This window comes from Blennius ocellaris, assembly GCF_963422515.1.
Source record: "Blennius ocellaris genome assembly, chromosome: 10".
NCBI classification, from domain to species: domain Eukaryota; kingdom Metazoa; phylum Chordata; class Actinopteri; order Blenniiformes; family Blenniidae; genus Blennius; species Blennius ocellaris.
The window spans coordinates 5,640,367-5,664,004 of NC_137659.1; the positions used below are offsets into that span (position 1 = coordinate 5,640,367).

The 23,638-nt window shown below is 40.7% G+C and overlaps 1 protein-coding gene across 1 annotated transcript; it reads left to right on the forward strand.

The window, feature by feature from the left end:
- Positions 1 to 140: 140 nt before the first annotated feature.
- Positions 141 to 23,555, forward strand: LOC308135306 (ETS domain-containing transcription factor ERF-like). The gene is made up of 6 exons (XM_080503212.1): positions 141 to 1,255; positions 16,682 to 16,739; positions 19,000 to 19,231; positions 19,555 to 19,675; positions 21,031 to 21,121; positions 23,121 to 23,555. Exons 2-6 carry the CDS (start codon positions 16,682 to 16,684, stop codon positions 23,420 to 23,422), a joined length of 804 nt encoding a protein of 267 aa, XP_080359338.1. The 5' UTR covers positions 141 to 1,255; the 3' UTR covers positions 23,423 to 23,555.
- Positions 23,556 to 23,638: the final 83 nt, after the last annotated feature.

A 23,638-nucleotide genomic window follows, 5' to 3' on the forward strand; every position in this document is an offset into this window, starting at 1 on the left:
CCGAGTGGCTGGAGGGACATCGGCCACCTTTTGTGAATCACAAGCTCAAGTAGGTGTTGAGGAATTGAATTCAGCAATATGTGAAGGTAGGCTACGATGTTTCTGAACTCGGTGTTTATGCTGAATAATCCCCCGGGACTGACTTTGATCCAAAGCAGCTTGAAAGCCTTAAAGGGAGGTGTGATAGAAGGATTCAACACACACACAGACAGACACACACATATATATATACACACACAGCTACATGAATACATATTCGCCCAACAAAAGCAGGGTCTCTTTTTTTTTTTTTTAATATAAAGAGTTTTTGAAACTGGTTTTGTCAAAGGCGTCTCAGCCTCTCTCTTCAAACACATTTTACTTTTCCCCCCACATTGTTTTTCTTGTTTCAGTGAAGGCAGAAGTGACAGCCTCGCCACTTTGCATGAGATCTCCTTGTGGTCTGATACGAGTAAAGCCACAACTCTGGCTCCTTTTGTCAAACCTAAACTGTAGCCAACTGGTTTAGTATTTTTTTTTTTTTTAATATTTTCTCCTCTTCATAATTTCTACACATTAAGATGTCAGCTCCTCTCATTTATCTCAGCTCAGCGTGCCACCGGAGCAGAACCTTTCCTCTCATTTATGCTCATTTTCAAGAAAGCATCCTCTGTGGTGAAGCTCTCAAACCATGAATGACTCAGATTTTTAAAAACAACTGATACTCACAGAGATTTCTGAATATATACAGTACCGGTGAAATGTTTTAGTGCTGTTCGTGGAGGCCATTTTTGAAACCTCTTGAAGATGTAGATTCCCTTGTTACATGACGTATAAATCAGAATATATTATCCATGCGTCGCCTCCCCAGTTGTTAGCTCTGATCCCAGCGGACCATTGGTGAAGGCAGCCTTCCGTCAATCACAGTTATACACTCGCATTTATCCTGGAGTCGCCACTGAGCCTCAAAAAAACCACTACTCCATGATGATTATTTATAATATGCACATTTAAACGTGTGCACACATGTATACAATTTCAGTACTTTCGAGTTGGAAGGAGCAAAATCATTCACCTGTAATTGACAATAGAAGCAGCTCTCTTTATTTTGGTTAGTTTTTGTTTCATATTGGTGGAAAAAATCTCTGATTTATTTATTTTTTTTCCTTTTGTTGAAAATGGAGGCGGGTGCTGGGCTTTTCCACCGATTGGTTCCACGTGGAGTTTTCACCTTTAGGCCCAAAGGAACATTTCTAGAAGAGGAAAGCTTGTGTCGGTCAGTAACATTAACACAAACACACACACTACATACACATTCTCCCTCGGTGTAAATCCCGTATTTTGTTCTGAATGTGGTCATTAAAAAAAAAAAAAAAAAAAAGTGGTTATGATTAGTTTTATTTTTTTTCTTGTAAATATTTTTTTTTTTTTTTTGTGTACAATGGAAGTAACAAAACAAATGGTGTTGCACTCCGGAGCTCAACACTACCGCTGTGATCGCTGCAGTAGTTTTTATTTCTTGTTTTTAAAGAAGGTTATTTTTGCAGTTCTTCGTCTGTTACATATTTAATTATCTGATCAACTACTAACCTAATAAGCCTCTGGACGCTATGTCGTGTCCAAACCTTAAATACACACACACACACACACACACACACACACAGACACACACACGCATACGCGTTGACATACCTGCACAGAAGATCACAACTCAATCACATTCCCAAACAAAGACATGTCTATCACACACACCCAGCACCTTATACAGTAGTGAGAACCACTGCATACACCAAGTAGGATGAGAGGAAGTTTCAGTGCTAGACTGAACTGAGGTCGGAGACGGTTCATAAAGATGTGTCATGCTATTTATTACACACACTGCAAAATAGGATCACCTAAACAATTCAGTCTTTTGTGGTCTTGTCATTTTATATTGTGTGGGTAAAGTCTGTTACGAAGTGAGATGAATTCATTTTCTTCAAGACTCCTCCAAGGGCATTTTTTTTTTGGTTGTTGTATTGTTCTTTTTTTTCCTTTTAAGACAATGATCTGCCAGTTTAACGTTATGATAATTTTGTTGGTTTTTTTTTTTTTTCGGTGTATGTGTGCTGGGAAACACGTGGTGGAAAACAAAACAAAACAAAAAAAAAAGAGGGGATGGCACAACTCAAGACGACATGACTCGATTGTTTAAGACGAGCCGTTCTGCAGTGGAGTGGCCATGTTTTATCTATGACCGCAAAAGACGTTAATCATGTTACCGCCAATAATCGAGAACCTGGCTGATGCTCTTTTCAGAGATTGTTTACACTCAAATAAAGACATGATGATGTACAAACCGGACGACGTGTTTCTTGTGTTGCATTCATTATGTATGTCCGCACTAAAAGATCAACGCTATGTGATGAGTTTCACACAAACCTGCAAAGGACACTGTTTATTTTCTCGCTTTTTCAATGCATGCTGCGGAGAAAACTGATGATCTGAAGTAAGAGAACGCCAGGAGATCAGCTGCGTTATGGAGGTATTTTTATCAACGGCAGCCCGGAGAACTAATACACTTTACAAGTGAAGACTTACGATGCCACACCAACTCTGCGATAACAATTCAAGCGGTGTACTTATTCTATTAGGTTTCTATTGGCCTCGATATTGTTATATATAGATATGCCTGTTTGTTGTGGCTATTTCTCTTTGTACATGTTGCATCTTATCTGCAGTCGTTGTGTCTGACTCCTCTAAAGGAAAAGAGAAATGTGCGGTTCTGGGCAGGGGAGGGCTGTCACCAACCCTGTTACTGTAAAACGTATCGGCTCGCTCGCAGCTATTGAGCAGGCAGGTTGGAGAAAATAATCTAGGGAATAAAAATAAAAGGAGTAGGTCCTACTAATATTGAGAATAGGACAACTCCCCGCAGATCGCCTCACAGCCACATTAAATGTGCTAAAATATTGTTACTACCGGAATGTTTGCTTTCTCTTTTAAAAGGTGCTGGATTTATAGCAGACATGCATTTGTGGGATGAGCAGAGGGAGCTGACGTTGTGGCTTCCAGTCCAAACTTTTTTTTTTCCCCGCTGATGTTTGCACTTGTTTTGAACCGCCACAGCGAGGTGAGGTTCTGCAAGCAGTGGTGATACCTTCGCTACCTTTTTCTTAAGATTTGTGCTCTGCCTATCCAGCAAATACTTTCATTTCATCGCTTCAACAGAGAAAAACCCAACAATTCTACATGAGCAAGCAGATGAGATGGTGTAAAAGAAAAAGGTTTTTTAATACCAAGAAACATGCGGAGCCTGACTTGGAGCTGGAGATTTTCTCCTGTTCTGGTTGGAGGTTTGAAAATTAGTCAACAACAGTTATTTCTGCTCACGAACATGGATTTAACTTTTTAGTTCCATTTTCACATGTCAAAATTAGGACCTTGATTATTTAGTTTAACAAGAACTTATATTTCAGATTTGCTTTGTCACACAATCAGTCAACCAATGAGTTCAGTTTTAAATTAATGAGTTAAGGGAAATCCTAAAGCTGTACAAGGAACATTCTCGGGTATTTAAAGTGTGTTACGCTCATGTCACAATGGGTTCTTATGGGTCAGAAGCACAGACCGTGCCAGATTCTCTCACTGAAACTGGGAGAATAAAGTGGTCTGCAAAAACGTGCACACAAATTGTGAGGAAATTCTCAAATTGGCAACAATTTACTCTTGGAATGACGCTGAGATTGGATTCTTGAATCTCACAGCTGGAATTTCTTGCATCCTCTCAGTGACCTTTGGCTGTAAACCATCGTTAAGCTCTGCTGCACATCCCACTAATGTACGCCTCATGAATTAAAAAAGGGAAGATAAGCATTGCACAGAACCATTTGTAAAACAACAAAACAAACTCATTGACTTCTTTAGATCATCCTTGGGTCACTAATTCCACCAGCTCTGAGGTATTTCCGAACGTAAGCCGCCCACTCTCACACAGACTTCAGGTACGCGTCGAGCAAACGGCTGCCTCTGAGAATAGGATCACAGATAATGCTTGAAACCGAAGCCTGTGATTAAAACTGTCATCCTTTCTCTTAATTATTGAGATAATTCCCACTAATTAAATTTTTCAAATCAAACCTTTTCACTGAAGCTGAAGGACTCCAATTTTAGAAGCCCCCATTTAAAGCTTTGCGTTGTTCTCGAGAGAGAGAGAGAGAGAGAGAGAGAGAGAGAGAGAGAGGGAGAGAAAGGGAGAGAAAAAGGACAAGTTTGTTTTATCTTTTTTTTCTAGAGATTGCTTTCTCTTTTAATTCCTTTCTAAACAGTGGAAAGAGGCTCATCTTTTTCTCACACGACTTGGCCCCTGTCGGCCTCTTGAGTTTCACGCGGATATATTTTTTGCCTGGACACAAAGAGATGGAGGGATTAAGGACACTGAGAAACCTTTCAGAAACCACAGCTCCCCGGAGATGAGCACGAAGCAGGGAGGCTGAGGAGACCAGAGGAGGAGTGTGCGGGGGAGGGAGGGGGGGGACAATTGGTCCCCATAACCTTTTGTTTTAAAGTGAGAGGGCATTAGCCTGCTTTCATCATGTAACACAACAACTTGGCCGCTTTCTCACATGAATGCACGCTCCCACTCGGAGCGCCCCAGGGCCATTTTCATTGTAATTTTATTGACTTAATTTTTCATTCATGAAATTATACTTCTCTCCGTCCTCAGGGACCGCCGCCGCCGCCGCCATCCCCGCTCGGCACTTTTGTTCTCTCGTTGCCATCTTGATAGTTTTCCCCCGTGAGATACTTTCAGCTACAATCTCACTGATGTGGGACTCATAAAATGGAATAAGGCAGAAAGGAGGAGGGGAAATCTCGCGTGGTGTAAATCGTTGTTCCAGTCTTGGATTATGAAGGTCACCACTGCTTTCAGTTTGCATTGTACGGCAGCCAAAGACTGTCCTGTAGAGTAATATGAATTTTTTATTACTGCAGACGGTCCTTTCTGCACACCACTTCGCAGCTACTTGGCAAATCTGTTATTTTTTTTCTCCCCACAAAAAAGAAATGCTTATTCAAACCTTCCCTTGCTCGCATTAAGCAATCCTCTTAAAATGCAGGAATATCTGTATTTGAATGCGACTGGTTTTTTGTGTGGTTTTTTTTTTTTTTTGCATCATCCTTATTTTAGCCTCCATATTGCTCACATGTCAAAAAATACTGTACATTTGCATACATATATATATATTTATATATGAATATTACATGAAGGATATTTGACAAAGCTTATCCTATAAGCTGTAAGAGCAACCCTGACATTTCACTTAAGGTAGCAGCAGAATCACACTGTGGAAATGCGCCATTGCGAAGGAAGCACTCCAATAAAAATGTCAGTAAAGAGCAAGGAATCCTCATCGCTAATGTACTTAAAGTGTAAAAACTTAAATTGCACTTTACACAGCAGAATGGCCCCTGGCTCGCAAAAAAACATATCAAGAAAGATCAAACAGGATTTGTGCAGCGAAACTCCACTCACGTCTTTATCAGACAGAAAATCGCAGCAATTAGACCCCAAATTAACCCTGCTTGGATTATTTACATTGAGGAAAGGTTTGAACGTAATCGAGCTGAGTGAAATGACGTGTTTTACATTTCTCCTGAAGCAATACAAGCGCGTTGCAACCAAGGGTGGTGTATAAGCATTACTGTACACTTTGATCAGACACTATTGCCATTAGATGAGCGATCAATGAATGAAATGGTTAAATGTCTAAAAAAAAGTTGTTTTTTTTAATCAATTTATCCATCAACATATCAATGAATGTCTGGTGTTGTTCAGTTTGTATTTTTCTTCTATCCCTTTTCTTCATGCAAAATTCCTTAAGTTAAAAGACGCCTCGACTTGCATATAAATCCTACTTTGAAGTGTGATTGAAATCTGGGATGTTTTTTTCTTAAGTAAACATCTCATAATCCCCCCCCTTTCTTATCTTTTAAAGTGGTCTTTGATGGATTTGTTTGTGTCCTTGGGATTACGACCCCTTTCAGATGTCCACTTTTGGTGTAACTTTCAGATAGACGTCCCCTCGTCCTCCCTGTTCTGTTTTGATGATGCGTTGCAATATTTCTCAGCGAATAATCGACTGCATGTTGTTCAGTATGAGCTTCTTCTCCAGCCAACTATCTTCACGCATTCAGGTATTACTGGAGCTAAATGATCTTGTGTTTCATCTGTCTGTCTCGGCCGTAATAATTCAAAAACGTGCTTTTTCGGTGTACACTCAATGGCAAACCACGTTTTTTCTTGAACTTATTACACGTGTAAAATCTGCAGGTGACACTTTTTTTTTTTCATCAAACGCAATGATCTGAGGCTGAATTCACAGTTAATCTGCTTAAACCTGTGCAACTTGCTGGTAATTACTTCCATAATTGATTTCAAATCAATCGGGGATCTTTTTTTTTTTTTTAATCTCTCGCCTGACTCCAAGACGTCTACAACCTTTCTTGCGAAAGCCTCAGAGAGCTCTTCAGATCGTGCCGTGACGACACCGCACACCTCATTATCAAGGAGAGGAGCAGAGCTGAAATGTCAGTGGTTTTTAATAGGACAGGGCCCACCTGTCACTCGCTAACGGCTTCTAATCAGTGGCACCGACGCTGAAAACCCTTCATGCAAGTTTCAGAAACTTTAAGATGTGATAAAAGGTGAATGTGTTGCTTGCACCTTGCTGGTAACCCGTATCTCTTTTATATGTTCAAATCATCCAAATGACTTAAAAATGTGTGAAATGACACTTTAGTTGTTTCAGAACGAAACAGATGGTTAATATTTGTTTTTGAATGTTTGTTTTTAAAATGCGTTTACATGCACAGCAACTCCATATTGCAATGAAAAAAAAAAAAAGATGGAATGCAGACAGCATAAAACGTACGGTTATAATTAATGTTGCAGCCGCACCAGAAACTACAGAAAGGCCCCAATTACATGACAGCGTTAAAAGTGAAAACGCATTTTTTTTTTTTTGTTTAAGAAAGGTTTTAGATTTACATTTTCATGTAGGGCCACCAGTCGGAGTTGTTATTACCTTCACCAACAAAGTTGGCTGAGAAGGTAATGTTTTTGTCTGCATGTAGGGTAGCTACCAGTATTTATTGGTTTTGTTTGTATTTTACCAATTTTTTTGCAAAAACTACCCACCGAAGTTGCAAGAAATTTTCAAGGGATGATTTGTCACCATCCAAGGAGCAACTGATTAGATTTTGGAGCGTTAACGGCTATCCATTTGTGAATAAATTCGCGAAAAACAAAGTAGATGAGAGAGGCACCTCATGGAGGAGATCAAAAGAGATCAGCATCTGTTGCCATGGAGACGCTCAGTGTTTCTCATAGTGATGTAGCTACCTGGCGTGTTGGCGAAGGTCTGCTTTCTACCGAGTGCTCATTCCATTTTGTTTGACGACTCTATTCAATTGGCATTTTTGTCCCATTTATGGCGAATTAGATCGAATCACAATGCAGTGAAGATCTCTTTAATTCCTCCTTGCGGCAAAAAAAAACCCCAAAACATTTCGTGCACAAGCAGACGGGGTCTTTCCACCCTGCTTCCACTTAATAGTATACAACTGAAGACATATAATCCACCCAGGAGCTGAAACAAAAGCTGCTCCATGCTGAGAGAGAAAATAAATAAAATAGTCTCAGGCGGACCGGAATAATATGATTTTTATCCTGAAGGGGAAACAAGAGAGGAAACCCTGTTACAAGCTCTTTATCTGCTGATTCGTTCATCTTACCTGCACGATCTGTCATTTTCTTGCCCTGCTTACTTCACTTAGATTTATTATGTGTAACTCAACTCAACCAAATCAGACTAAGTGGTTTGGAGTTATTCCACGCACACACACACTCTGCATGTTTGGCATACACCCGGGGAGCCCCTCTTGCACACTGTCAGTGAATATTGCAGCAGTAAGAAAACAGAAAAAGAAGCAGCGACTTGCTAAAGCCTTGATCCCTCTTACTTCTAACAGGATTTGACCCTTAAGACTCGGAGCATGACCCTCATCTGCTGCAATACCATCATCCTGTTTAACATACACTCTCGCCATTGTCCTCCCGTCAGATCACACACACACACATACACACACATTTGGAGGGGCCAACGTAAGCACACAATGGAAACTTCACACACACATTCCAGGGCCCCTGAACCATCGCCGCGTTCCGTCCCCGTCTTCCCACTCACACACACACACATGCACGCACCCTGTGTGACTGTATGATGCAACGCCGCTTCATTTTACACGAAACGCGCAACCTGATGAATCCAGTTAAACGTAAGTCATGAACAACTGCTCCCGGCAGAGCGGAGAGAAAGAGGCGAGGGATGAAGGAGATGACATGCTGGTGATGGCGGGATGGAGAGGAGAGGATGATGGAGAGAGAGAGAGGGGGGGGGGGGGTTAACTCGCTGTGAGAGGATGATACGATTGAATGAGTGAGGAAGACGGAGAGGAGAGAGGCAGGGAGGATGAGGGGATGCGGGGAGATGAAGGAGAGGAGAGATTGAGCAGGCAGCTAAGCAGCAGATTAAACTCCCGGGTCGTCAGCTGTAAAACAAACAGTCCTTTTAGCAGGGGATCAAATCCAGACTTAACCCCCCCCCCAAAAAAAAAAAAACCCAACCCCACCACACAGCCATCTCTACCACTCCTCTCCATCCCTCATCCACCTTATCCTCCTCATCCTCCTCATCCTCCTCATCCTCCTCATCCTCTCTCCACACACTTCGGCGCAGAGCAGATAATGACACTCGGTGAAGTAGAAAGGGAAAAAATAAAGAGGATGACAATCTTGGTGGATAGCAAAGTCCCGTCTCAGGGCCCCTTTTTGTGCGATGCCACCTAAATTGCCCCTCGGGGAATGTGAAGTCCTATTACACTCAGGCACAAGTCCTTCATTATATTTGTTCTTTTTATTTTTATCCGCCTTTCCAACACAGCTTCTTTTGGTGATAAACTGGGCTAATATCCTCGCACAGTCGCACTGGAAAGTAAGTAAAGCAAAGGAGATGGGTTTTATTTCCCCCCCCCCCCCTCTCAGAGTTCTGTGTTTATATTACATCTTTACTGTAATATTCCCCCGACAACACCGCTTGCCTCAATATTCAGACCGTTTGTTTAAATCTCTTTTTCTGTCATCTGGTTTCGGGATGCTGCCTGGGCGGCTCCATCAGTCCGAAGGCTCAATTTCCAAACTGTCAGCTCCTATACTTGCTGTGAGGCCTCTTCTTTTGTGTGTGTGTGTGTGTGTGTGTGTGTGTGTGTGTGCACAAATATATATCCATTTAAATCCACAAGCGGCAGCAGCAACAGTGTTTTCCCTCTTTGTTCTTCCATCTTTGCTGGGGCCCATCTGAGTTCTCTGGTGGCTGAGAAAGTGTTTGAAAAGTGAGGATATATATTTAAAAAAAAAAAAAAATGTGGGGGGTGCTTCAATTGGTTGTCCAGGGCTTAAACACTTTGAAAATAGTTGGGGAAAAAGAACAACAACAAAAAAAGAAAATAAAATCTCAGTTTCTGTATTCAGGAGCTGTCGGCAGTTTTACGCCGTCTTTATCGGCAGAGGAAGCTTTGCCATTGAACTGCAAAAAAAAATTCTCTCATTTTATCCAGCCTGGCCGGAATGTGGTGCTTGGAGAGGAACTTGGTTCACAACTTGGGGACTAATTATGAAGCTGAATGAGCAGAAGTAGTGAGACCACGGCTTCCATCACAAATTTAAATATCGCTTTAATTGGTCATTAGCTCTTCATATTGACTCAGTTGTTTAAAGGCACCAAATCTCCAATGGTGACATGTGGCAACTTTTGGTCTGATGACCAAAGTGTTTTTTGGGAATTTGGAAACAATTATTTTTGTGAACCTTAATAAAAATTATTTTTTTAAAGAAATAGATTAAGGGCTGATACGGTAGAGCTTTATTCCTCTTACAGTAAATTGCTTTGTTTTCAACAGCTAAAAACACACAGACCTGGTCTGATGCTGGTTTATTTGGTTTATCTGCAACCTGCCGCTCTGGAGCCACATGTGGCTCTTTGGCCCTTCTGTAGTAGCTCCATGAAGTGTTCACAAAAGGATACCTAAATAAATATTTAGTATTGTTTTCATTTTATTCACACACAAAGTCCTTTTCAAAAATGACTCTTGTTGTTTTTTTTCTTTCTTTTTTGTAAAGCACCACAAGAAATAGGGAAAAATACATTGAAAACTGAAACTAAAGCTTTAAAAAAAAAAAAAAAGCTTAGAAATATAGGGAGGAAAGGAGCCAGAATGGTTAACACACCTAAAATCAGGTGTAATAACATGTAATAAATTGTTTACCATCCTAAATTGTAATTGGAACTTTGTAAATACACCATAAAACACAGTTTATGTTCATATCTCAAACCTATATAATGAAACTTCTTTGCTGGTTTTGATGGTATGTTGGTCGCATAGATCAACATACAACTGATCAACATGAACCACTGAGGAAATGATGATGCTCATGATGCTGTTGTTTTGTTTTTCTTTCCCTGCCGGCAGAAACGTAAAAGATCATGGATTATGTACTCATCATTAAGTTCTGTTTGAACCTTTTGAGGATGCAGTTTTTTCTCTCGTCTTTAAAAACAAGACAAAACAAAACAGATTACCATTTCACAGAAATAGCAAAATACCAATTTGTTGTGCTTGAATTATTACCCCAAAGCTCATATATGTGCTCACAACTCCTGGTTGCCCGGCAACACCTTTGCCAACATTTGGGAACTCGGAACACCAGACGGCTGGTTGCTAAGAAACATTTACGGCCCGTAACCAAATTGTGATTTTCTTACCTTGGAGTCTGTGTTAATTAGTGAGGTTTTGGAGGTGTTGCTGGGAGTGTTAATGAACTGTGAAGAAAGCAACGTTAGCTCCATGTATATCACATATGAGTTGTGTTTTATTGGCTCCTATTGCAAGAGGAATGTATATAATTAAAGTACCCAAACCTAACTCCGACAGGATGCTTGTAACTTTAATGTCTCCCGGGTTAGGGTGACAAATCACAATATCTTCGTCAACTTAGGTGCTTTATCGCAACAAAAGTTTTCATTTTCAATAAAGTAATAAAATCCCATATTTATGAGCTGCGTACGTTTGTGTCAGCAGGATTTCGGTTTATTATCTTCTAATTAGGAAGCCTCTTTTTCAGCAGCAGAGCACGTGTCCATGCGCCACAGAGAACTCGTAATTTGACACTCGCTTCATCTTCTCACATGGATGAATTGGAGGAAAATACCCAGTGAAGAAAGCCATTATACATTCCTGTCAGTTTATACAAACCTGGAGTGTAAATAGGGCTGAAAATCTCCTTATTGCTTTTTTTTTCCTTTTTAAAAAATATATATGTATTATAAGTAGGTTACTCAATATTAGAACATAATATAGAAATCAATCAATCGTGACCCAGGCAGCATTAAAACAAAGTTTATCATGAGTCGCATGAATCGCTGAGGTTATGTTCCTTTAAGGCATAGAATAAGTCTCAGGATAACAAAAACATGACATCAGGGAAGGTCCTCACAAAAATATATATATGTGTGTCTGTGTGTCTCTGTGTGTGTGTGTATGTATGTGTTTGGTTTCAGGCTCTTTGCATGTGACCCATAGTCCCTGGGCTGCTAAAAGCACAACATTCAACTCAATTAGTGGCATGCATAATTGATAGCTGTCTGGGAGAGTATTTGTATTTACACTGGAATTAAAAGCCTCCGGTGTCAACTATCACTTCTGAGGGACGATAAGTGTGTATGTATGTGTGTGCGTGCGTGCGTGTGTGTGGGTGTGTATGTATGTGTGTCTGTGTGTGTGTGTTTCTACGGGGGAATGTATGGGGATACGCGTCTATGATAAGCTGAAGTGAATTGCTGCAGGGAACTTCTTCTAATGTCTTCTTGCTCCTGCGGGGAGAACTAAATCACAGCTAATCCACCTCCAAACACAACACTTTGTTTAGGTTAAGAGCTGCGAGATTAACTCGTAACCCACCTCTCCACTCTGTAAAAGTTTTATTTGTGTACATACAAATATAGTTTTTTAATTTTCCGATATGCTGTGCTTTTCTTCCTAGACAAACGTCACACGTACATATACATTAACATAATTATCCTATTACCGTGCTTGGTTTTATCTATAGATCACTGAGTTGTTGCTGGGCAACAGGCTGGAGAAGTCACATCTCGTTGGCCCATCTACTGCATAATTTCCTGTAAAACTACAAATTGTTTTTATTGTGTTTGCAGTAATTTGACAAATGTACCTTCCAAACATTGTTAATGTAAAGTATTTTTGGGCGAATCATTATATTTCAATATAGGAGAATGATACCTCTGTGGAATTAACAAGTAAATAAATAAATAGACAAGCAACCCTAACCCACAATCCATAAAAAACAATGACTATCTCCTTTTTTTTTTTTTTTTTTTTAACTGTGAGCCATCTGCAATGAATAATACACAATATACAATATTTATTCTGTGCACATGTTGTATTTTTTATGTTTTACTGAAATTTCGTTGCACTGTTGTCTTGTCTTGTCTCGGTTTGTCTTATTTTATATCATGCATGTTTTTGTACTATGGGAGGAAACCTCAGTACCCGGAGGAAACCCACACACGCATGAAGAGAACATGCAAAACCAGCCAGTATTTGAATCCCGTGCTAACCGCTGCGCCACTGTGCGGCCCACCGCTCTCTCATAATTCCCAATTTTAAAGCGCTCCAACATTGCACTGAATTGTGGGAAGAACATCCTCCACTCCACAGAGAAACTGGACTCAGACTGGGTTTATCATGGCTGTGATTCAAGAGCACTAACCACTCCACCTGTGTGTGTCATGGCTCTGCAATAATCCCCGGTTTTTATAGCATTTTTACCCACAACAATAGTGATATAGGCATTGTGTAGTAAAGTGTTGATCTGTGTGCAAGTATTATGGTTTGAATCTGGTGTGACAGCACATCAGACGTACCGACAAATATAAGAACAAGTTGTTAATGGGAAGCAGTCTATTTCCAAGTAACTATAAACTACAATCCTGCTAATGAGCCTGCAGTGGTTTGATTAATTATTCTTTTGTATTGAGCTGAATTGCCTGATGAAGTGCCAGATGAGTATTTAGAGGATGACCGCTACAAAAGGAGAAGAACAAATAATTACAATCATTTTATTGTTTTTTTTTGGGGGGGGGGAAATTGAGTCTGTTGTTTGGATTGAAGTGAGACAATGGCTTGAAGTGCATCAGCTGGAGGAAAGAAATCATGTGGCCGCCTCCTCCAGCGGAGCACTGAACAGTCTGTTGACCTTGGCTAAAGTCACTCCTGTCAGGTGAAGAGCAAGTGTGTCGTGGAGTAAAGTGTGGCTCTCGCATTGAGTTCATCACCTATTTGATTCAGCCGGGAGAAAACCTGCAGTCACCTTCACATGTGCTCAATCATATCTCTTCCTCTAATGCGCTTCGGTCCTGACGTGGGAGGAAGGCGGCGGGGTGGGGTGGCGCGGGGGTGGGGGGGGGGGCACCTTCAGCTTATTTCCTCTTTGCTCCTTCTCCTTTTTAAGCTCTGACCCTTTACACTCTCCCTGGTAATGATTGTCATTTAAGCTTATTTCACCATTGACCTTTTATCACCCTGAGAAACAGCAGCTCACCTCTGAGTGCCACATATAGAAGTTGCAGATGAATATCCTTGAGTTGTTTCTGTCAATTATTGCTCGACCTGGACAAATATCAGAGAATTAAACCTTTACTTGTCAATGTACTCTCAATCTGAGACTGTGTTTTAAGGATCATTTTAAGAAGAAGCACTCATGTGACATTTATATTAAATTATATTTGTCAAAAAAAACCAACACATTGAACTTACAGAAACAACACATAATTCACTATTGAAGTTTCTTTGGTGAAAGTTAGTTGGATAAAGCTGCGGACTTAAGTCTGAGTGGTTGTTAAAAACGCCAGTCCAATCTGGAACATATCCCATTTGTTTCACTAGAAATGCATAAATAAACAAAATCATACATATATTTAATATTTCATGAGGTTCTAGATCATGTTATTGGTTACTAAAGTGAAATGATTAAATATTTCATCACGTTTCCCATGATTTTCATCAATTTACAATAAATAATTCAGAAGAATCAGAAGAAATACCTGATTAATAGGTTAAGCTCTCTGTTTGCCTGTTGAACACTTTTATGCAAGTTTATTGATTTATTGCATTATAGATTACATTCTTAGTTGCCTTTTGTTTTGTTGATTACATAAAATTGATCAAATGTTTTCATAATATTTATTTATGTCAGTGTTTATCTGAAATGTGGAGAATAGTGAATGAATAACAATGTTTCCCCTCCCTATAGTCGTATATTTCTTGCTAATTGGTGACTGTGACTGTGTGTGTGAGTGTGTGTCTCTCTTTTTTCATCCTCTGTACTGATGACCTTCAGTCAACTGCTATCGTCTCCAGCACCCTTCGACCCTGAGTTGGATGAAGCAGAATAGAAAATGGATGAATAGATAATACACGATTAAATAGTTGATTCCCACACTGAGGCTGTGGTAGCTTGAATAGGTTTTCCCTGAGAATTCATGAAAATCATTATAACCGGTTACACGTTTCGCTTCAAACTTTTCATAATCGCACAAACACGGTTGAGTTTTGGCCTCTTGCTTCACCAATGATCTCTTATGTGCTTTTTCATGGGAAATATTAACAAAATAGCTTATCAACTGCAATCTGATGCTATTTTTAGTAATGCAGATGTCAACCAGGTTGACATTAAATTGTTGGAGTTGGTGGATGGTGTGAAACTATATTGTCCTCTTCAATTTTTCACATTAACTTCGATTATAAAGGCCTACAAAGTCACCGAAGTGAAGAAAAACTTGATTGCGCTTCCGTAAAACCAGAGGTTTAGCATTTTCATTTCCAATAACCACCCTGTTCCAGATGTGAAGATTTGCTTCACTTCCTCGTCATGAAAACAAGTAAATCGAATAATTTTTTCTTTTTCGACTGCTGCCATGTCAAAACAAGTAATTTAGAGACTCTAATCTGCTTTTTTCAACATGGTACTGACAGATTTCTAGTTAGAAAATTACTTTTAGTTGCACTTAAGCAAGCACATTGTCAATTAAAATTCAAATCTCTGACATTCTCGGCAAATCAGCCAATGTTGTATTTCTTGTGTGAATGTGTTTTGGTCTCCTGAGTTTGACTTGGTCCTCCTAATTCTGGGGTGTGTGAGGGAGGGAAGGAGGGAGGGAGGGAGACTTGTGGTGGGAGAGACAGAGGAGGAGGAGGAGGTGGGAGTGCGGTTAGAGGGGTGAGATGAGATAGGGGGTTTTAAGATCCATCCATCCATCCATCCGTCCCTCAGTCCTCTCAGATCTGAAGTGGGCCGGCGGACAAAGTTTTCCACTCCTGCTTCCCATCAAGGTAACACCACCCACTCAATTATTCTTATTACACTGGAAATAACATGATTATTTGTGAATTAATAGATCGATTATACCTGGGACTCACTGTTTGAACAGAAGAAAAAAAAGCCTCTCTTTGTTGACATTGTGCATCTGAATGACATGATCATTTTAATGTGTTCTTGGGCTCGATCTGCACGTTCGGGCACTTATCCAGGAAAACAAGCTTTAATTTGTGGTTAACCACCAATATAAAAGGAGGCAAAAACGCCGGAGTCAGACTTTGCATAAAATTGCAGAGGAAAATAAATTGTATTAACTCGTATTTGTCTGCAGAACACTAATTATTTTCATTTGTAGGGTTTTTTTTTAATCTCCATTTTGGAGCAAAGTGTCTTTGTCTGAGCCTTTAATAGCCTCCTGATAACGTCCCTGTGACCCTGCAGTGATCAGGTGAGAAGGGAAAAGAGAATAAAAAAAGTGCTGAAGGCGGATGTAGTTTCTTCTTTTCCTTTCTTTTTTACCCCCCGCTCCAAGATAAGAGGATATTATATCTTGCGGAGGACTTATAGGAGAGGAGACATCATTCAGGAGGGGAGCAGGGTTATGTGAAGCACTTCTTGAAGAGATGAGTTTGGAGCCTTCCAGGGAGGATGGTGGGTGTTTTCTGCTGCTGTGATTCGCCTGGGAAGGTCATTGTGTTTGTGGGTGGACAATGTGTGTTTACAGGATGAAATTATAGGGGAATATTGACACTGCCAAGCAGTCCCTGCAAGGAAATGGTTCAAGTCTGATCTGCTCTAATCACAAAACAGTGACTGAGTTCAAGTCATTTCAAGCATGATTATGATTAGTAAGCAATATGGGGTCCCCCCCCCCCCCCCCCCCCCAAAAAAAAGCTTTAATTCATTTGTAATTATATTGATATTAATATAATAGATACAGAAAAAGATGAGTTCTGGTTCAGATCCCCTCATTAAATTAAAACGTGCGAAGAGGATTTAATTTTTCACTGAAAGCAGAAGTTGTTGCAATCAGTTACGTCTGCACCTTGTTGCGATGGCTAATTCAACACCACATGACAGATAATTAATACTTATTTTAAGCTGCTTTCCCCCTCTTCTCTCCTCATCCTGCCTCTGTGTGATGATGACGACGACGACGAAGACGATGGCGGGGATGCGTAGGCTGAATGTGTTTGTGTTTTGTTGCAGATGCAGTGCAGCTGCAGCCCCCCAGTCGGACACCTTCCATCACCTTACTGGAGCAGAAGTAAGGGTGTGTGTGTGTGTGTGTGTGTGTGTGTGTGTGTGTGTGTGTGTGTGTGTGTGTGTGTGTGTGTGTGTGTGTGTGTGTGTGTGTGTGTGTGTGTGTGTGTGTGTGTGTGTGTGTGTGTGTGTGTGAGAGTTCATCTCAGTTATTCTTGCGAGTGTGGGTTGCAAATTGTGTAGGACAGCATTCATCGGCTATTTATGTAAGAGTTATTATGTATTCATCCTCTACAGACTTGCAGTGTATAAATAGACAAAACAGTGAAGCAATAAAGCACATCCCACACAAATAATGAGCGGATTTAGTAACTTTAGGACAAAACACAGTAGATTTAGTGATGAACACTGACCTCATGGCGGAAATGTCAGTTGGTAGTCCTTCCTGTGTTTATGTTTGAACACCCCTGATTTAGATTATGTCTGGAAAAAAAAAAAAAAAACATTCCCATTCACTGCCACACCCTCTTGCTTCATTTCTCCTCAACATTAGCAAAAATGTTTTCTTCACTGTGGCACTCAGTTTTTATGATTAGTTTGTTTACAGCTCCGACTGAGATTCATGGTGATGATAAAAGCTAAATGCAGACACTATTTCTAAAGATTAACAAAATGTAATCAAATAGCAATGTCGATTAGCATTTTTGTTTCACGAGCGGCACTAAAGCGGCATTATCTGAGGTACCATGGCACCGTAAGACTTCTAAAGCCCCATTTTTTAATAGAACAATTTACAGATAGCTATTGTGCCGCGAGAAGCCATTGTGACAAATAATCATGGAGTGAATTTGGCATAATGAGCTGAGGTTGAATAAGCTTGAAATTGTTTTCTCGTGAGGGCGGAGAGATTAGTTTGTGCCCATACAAACAATCAGTGTCGAATAAAGAGGGAGGAATCCCTCCACATCAGCCTGTTTGATCTGATATAATTAGAAGCGGAGCAAACACGGTTCTGTCGGAAGGTTTTCTTTTTTATAAGGTGCAGTAACTCAGTCAGTATTGTTTCCAGAGACAGCTGATATCCTCCTCAGAGCAAACTTTACAGACGCTTGAAGAGGTCTGTTCACTTCTGGTATTGTTGAGCAAAGTAATCACAGTTTATCTGCGCATTAATACAAGGTCACTGGAACAAAAAAAACCCAAAATGTGTTACCTTAGAATTGTGAGCTTGGATTACACCAATTTAATACATAATAGGTCATGATGCCTGTTAAAATACTTTTGGTTGCAAAAGAGTTTCATGGCCTGTAATACCTCCATTTTTTTTTAGGTTTCACAAATATTTACAAAAGTGCTGTAAGTGAATAAAAAACTGATCGGAGATATCACAAAGCAAAGAAACAAAGACGAGGGTGACTGTTCAAACTTAACAAAAGTCTCATGACTAGTATGAATATGTTTGTTTAATTTGATGGTCAGTGAGTGGACATAATCCAGTTTCAACTTTGCGTCATACTGTCAGCAACATTCTTCCCAAATTACTCTCTGAAAGTATAACAACCAAACTGATACTCCTCTAATGTCAGGTGGAGAAAATGTGTGTTAGAGTCATTAATGTTAGTATGAGCAACAGTTGGAGTGGAATTTAGAGTTAAGGTTAGAGCTGGAGTTGCTTGAGCTTGAGCTATTGTGAGTTAATTACTTCAAGTGAAAGTAAATTTGAGTGATCATGAGTTAGTTGGATTAGAAATGGGATCCTACAGTGATTTTAGTGCTGCTTATAGGAATATATAATAACAAATCAAATTGCTCAGCATTCTTTTACGTTTGACAAAAAAATGTAGCATTTAATTCAACTGACTTTCAGTCTGCTGAGATCTTCTTGGACTTCACAGAGGATTTACGATTTGGAGCGACACCATCTAGTTTCCTCAAGACAGACCTAAATGTATCTCTAAACAATATTCACTGCTGTGTTTTAGGTTTGTCATACACACACACACACACACACACACACACACACACACACACACACACACACACACACACACACACACACACACACACACACACACACACACACACACACACACACACACACACACACACACACACACACACACACACACACACACGCCTATGATCACTCGAGTCTGTAAGTATATGTTAGATTGTGGGAGGAAACTGGACCAAACAGGAAAACTGGAAAGAAATACCAACAAACATCCGACCCACTGACATCTAATATGTAGCTTCAAAAGTGCTCTAATAAACTAGCGGCTGTCCTGGTGCTGTCGAGTTGACCTTGCTCTGTCCCCTCGCAGCGGTGCTGTTCCCGGACTGGGCCTACAAGCCGGCCTGGTCGCCCGGATCCAGACAGGTCCAGCTGTGGCACTTCCTGCTGGAGCTGCTGGGCCGAGGTGAAGGCGGCGCCATCGGCTGGGGCGGCGAGTGGGGCGAGTTTGTCATCAGGGACCCCGAGAGGCTGGCCCGGCTGTGGGGGGAGAGGAAAGGAAAACCGCACATGAACTACGACAAGCTCAGCCGGGCGCTCAGGTAATGCAAAATGCAGGAGCGGAGAAGTTAGCGCCGGAAGCGACGGCCGCGCACGCACACTGCCATACATCAGCACTTTAACTGTGACCGTGAGTAATCTTCCCCCTACTGTGCGGCCGCCCGCCTCGGGCGGACGCTGTAAATATACCGTACCTCTCGACAACATGTGTTGTCAAATGAAATTTTCAAAACGTGAAAATGCCCATGGATGCGAGCGCACATGCCATCTGGGAGGCCCGATATGTCTGAAGCGGCCGGCAGGAAGTGGAGCGCGTTACCGTGGGCCGCCGTGAACATGACACAGACAACCGTTTCACTTGCAGATACTACTACAACAAGCGCATCCTGCACAAGACCAAAGGGAAAAGGTTCACCTACAAGTTCAACTTCAGCAAACTCATCCTGGTCAACTATCCGGGATACCCTCCGCCGCCCGGCCATCAGGTCATCACCAACCACTCGGCTTAAAGGACGCCACCGTGAAGGGAAACTGGATCAGTGCTCACATTAAAGATGCAGCACGTACCGTTTAAATTATTCCACTTTTGTTGAATTAGGTGGCAGTAGTGCGTCATTGCGGTGAGATAGCGGAGCCCCTCTGGCCAAATCCAGCCGACACGCAGGGAAAACAGACTCGAAAAAGAAATACGTGAACCTGCCTAAAAGAACAGATCCCTCAGTTCAGATGTTTTTTTTTAAGTGTAATTCATTCCAGACACACACAAAATACAAATACATGTGAAAAAGTTTTTCAAAAAGTACACACACACTTATATTATATATCGTTATAACTAACGAAAGTATTTTGGCAATTGTTAAAATGATCTTCCTCAGGTATTGACTATCTAAAATAAATAAATACATCTAAATGAGTTAAGTGCATCACTGGACTTCTGTCAAACTTTTTTTTTTTTTTTAATCCAATCTATTTTTGTAAATCTACATTTATACAGTAGAACAATACAATGTTTGAAAGAAACAGTGGGAAATGTCTCCAAATATGACCAGGTGCACTATAAAAGGTTCATCTGGGTGTTCATTTTCTTATTCGACTGACTGAACAGGGTGCATTATCATATCCAAAATATTTCAATATCTCACATACTGTACCTTCAAAGTACTTCAAACATCATTGAGTCATCATATAAACTATCCAGTTTCCCAAAACGGAAGTGTGGTTCTTTAACAAGAGTTTCATTCCACAAACTGGGGGGAAAAAACAATTACCTTAAATGTATTAACCCTTATTGAGAAGTTCTCACAGAAACAATTACCACGGCTTTATCATTTAATATGAATTTGGCTGACTCTGTTTAATATTAATAAAATAAAAAAGAGTCACCACTAACACTTTATCATTTAATGTAAAATCAGCCATTTGCTGGGTGTTTGAGTGAAATCACATTTGCGGGAGAAGTGAGGGCTGAGGGTACCTCCCATCCTTCACAAGGAGCCCGACTTTGTTTAATTATATGATAAACTCAGAAACATTAGGGATTAGCAATGGCTGCTTTGTCCGTTAGAAATATACAGCTACTTTTGAAAAAAAAAAAAGGAAATCCCCCCCTGCTTGGAATTAAACTCTTAGCATCATATATACTAATTAGGTTTTTGCAATACACGTGGAAAGCATCAAGAACACCTGCATTATTTGAGCGCTGTGGAACGTTTTGCATCTTCTCAGCTGTGTCAATGATTTCCAGCAGGTGTTCATGATGACTTCTGCACTGCTGTCCTGAAAGATTCATGTTTTCATCTCATCCATCCATCCTGACTGTACGTCCGTTTCCTCCATCCAGATGGTTCAGAGCGCCCGTCCTCCTTTCCCCCTCCTCCCCGCTGAGAGTGGGCCCCCCCTGCGCGGAGGGGCCGGCCCGGTGATAGACAGAGGTAAGATCCCTCCCTGGATCTCTCGTCCGGCTAAACACAATCATGTCAACGAGCCACGCTCCAATCTGAGGCTGACAGAGATGCCGGGGGCAGTACAAGGATTTAACCGGTTTTTATTTTCATCTGAGAAGCCGAAGATGTCAGGGTGAGACGGTTTGGACATGAGCAGAAGGAGAAACAGTGGCTATGTTAGACAAAGGATGTTGGAGATGAAGGTCAACCAGACAGAAGTAGTAGAGAAAGAATCCATTCAATTGGATTTTTTTTTATTTATTTTTTTTATTGCACTAAATCATTTCAAGGCACTTTTACAGAGGAAAAAAAACAACATTCAATTCCACAAATAGGAGACAGTGGAAAGGAAAAACTAAGTTTTAACAACAAGAAACTTGCAGAACGAGACTCAGAGGAGGAGACCTTTGCACATTGTTAGTTATTTACATAATCCAATAATGTATACCTCCAACAAAATAGACTTATCTGAGTGAAAAAAAGGTGCAAGCTGTGGCAGAAATTGATCATGTACCAATTTTACATAGTGTCTTATCCACCTTACCAACAAAATAAAATCTTATTTCCACATATAACATTAAAAAAGTGATTCGCCCTTGTCTTTTTTTAGGGAAACTCTTCCAGCTGTAGAGAAATTCCAAATCGTTTCCTCGGAGTGAATTTACGAAGGCAGGACAGTGAGCTTTACATCCTGATGATCAAGCGACTCGCCGCGGCCGTGATGCGTCTTCAGTTTTGTTTTTTTTTGTCAATGCCAGGGCTTAATGTTGCAGAGAAATGGGACGCTGCACCGCCGCGCTGTGTAATCAGCCTCAGACGCACATTTAAAAGTTTCCGTCATCGTTAACTTTCTGTGTGATGTCTTTCCAGTAATGACAAAATATTTTCCTCCCCTTATCACTTTTCCCCCATTTCACTCACGTCGCACGGCTCACAGCAGGTACGCCACACATTTATAAACACCTCAGGCTTCTTCAAGAAGATGATACAGAGAAAACACATTTTGATTCTGCACTTTAATGTATTTCAAGGTGAAAACAAGTTGACAGTGACTGATCTTGACCTTGAAGACCTTATTTCTTCAAGCAGTTCGAATGTGTTGGAACATTTGAAGGAAAAAGAGAGTAAATGTTTATTAAAAAATCGTCTATAGGGGCTTTAAAAGTTGTGATGCTACAGGATCGTTCAGGGCTCATCACCTGGCACAAGAGCGGAGGTGGGGATTGGATTAAAGCTTCAGAGGAACGTGAATAATTGACTTGTGGTTTAACTTTTTATCGGGCGTTCATTAAAATACAGAATGTATTTCCTTCATGTGGTGTTGAGGGATGTTTATGTCGTTTGAAGTTACAAGAAATAAAGATTCACTGTTACAATCTCAGCAGAATTACACATTTTATTATTTATAGTTGTAAAAACAAATCTGAGTCGTCTTAGAAACCATCTATTATTATTGTTATTGAATAATATTGAACTATTGTGTGTAACTATTCTATTATAATATAATGTGTTCTTTACAAAAACAAACACAAAAACATGACACGTAACATTTATTGGGTGTTTTCTTTTTCCCAGATTAGTCCATTAATCTGCTGCACAGACTGGTTTGAAGAGATGCTCTGACAAACACTGTGCTGTTAATCATATTATGATAATTACAACAAATATGAAAACATTTCTCCTTTTAATTTGCCCTTTTAATTTAGAAAGAAATACAAAAAACAGAAAATTACCCATTAAAAGGGTTCAGATTTACTCTTTCCAAATTGGAAAAAAAGTGAATTTTGACATTCTGGATTTTCTGATACTATAAAAGTTTAATCGTTTCTGTGCAACATGATGCAACGTTGGCTGGAATCAGTTTTCATCTTGCTGCTGCACGTGTCGGTGTATCGATACATTGATATGCATCGGAGCTCCTCACATGTTTTCAACGGGCTTTCTTGTAATTTGCGATTGATGCGACTCCCCCTCTGCTCTCTGACAGCCTCCCACCCTACGCATCACCCCTTCCTCCTCCCGTGCTGCCTCCCCAAGCTGCTCCCTGTGCCTCGGGCTCTCCACAGCCCCTTCCCGTTCATTCCCGCCCCGGCGCGGCCCGTGGTCAGCCTCAGGGAGCCCAGCGGGGGGTCGGGACTGTACGCCAGCGGCTGGCCAATCAAGAGCCCCGCGGGCTGGGATCTGACCCATCACATCGGCCGGAACCTGTTTGGAGGAGTCAAGCAGACGGAAATTCAAGAGGCGGAGAGGAGAGTGGGGAGAGATTCACGGATCGGAGGGAGAGAGTGAACGGTCACAACAGATGGACTGCTTTCCCTCCTCAAAGCTCTCAAACTCACACTGCTTGGGCTGTTTGTCTGTTTTTCTTTCTGTACAGAGTTTCATGATTTACTTCCTCTAATTTAAAAATATATAAACTTTGTATTTATTGTTGGTCTTTTCTTTTGTCAGCACTTCGTCCCAGAGTAGGGATTTCCTCTAGCAGACAATTAAAAACACGGCACT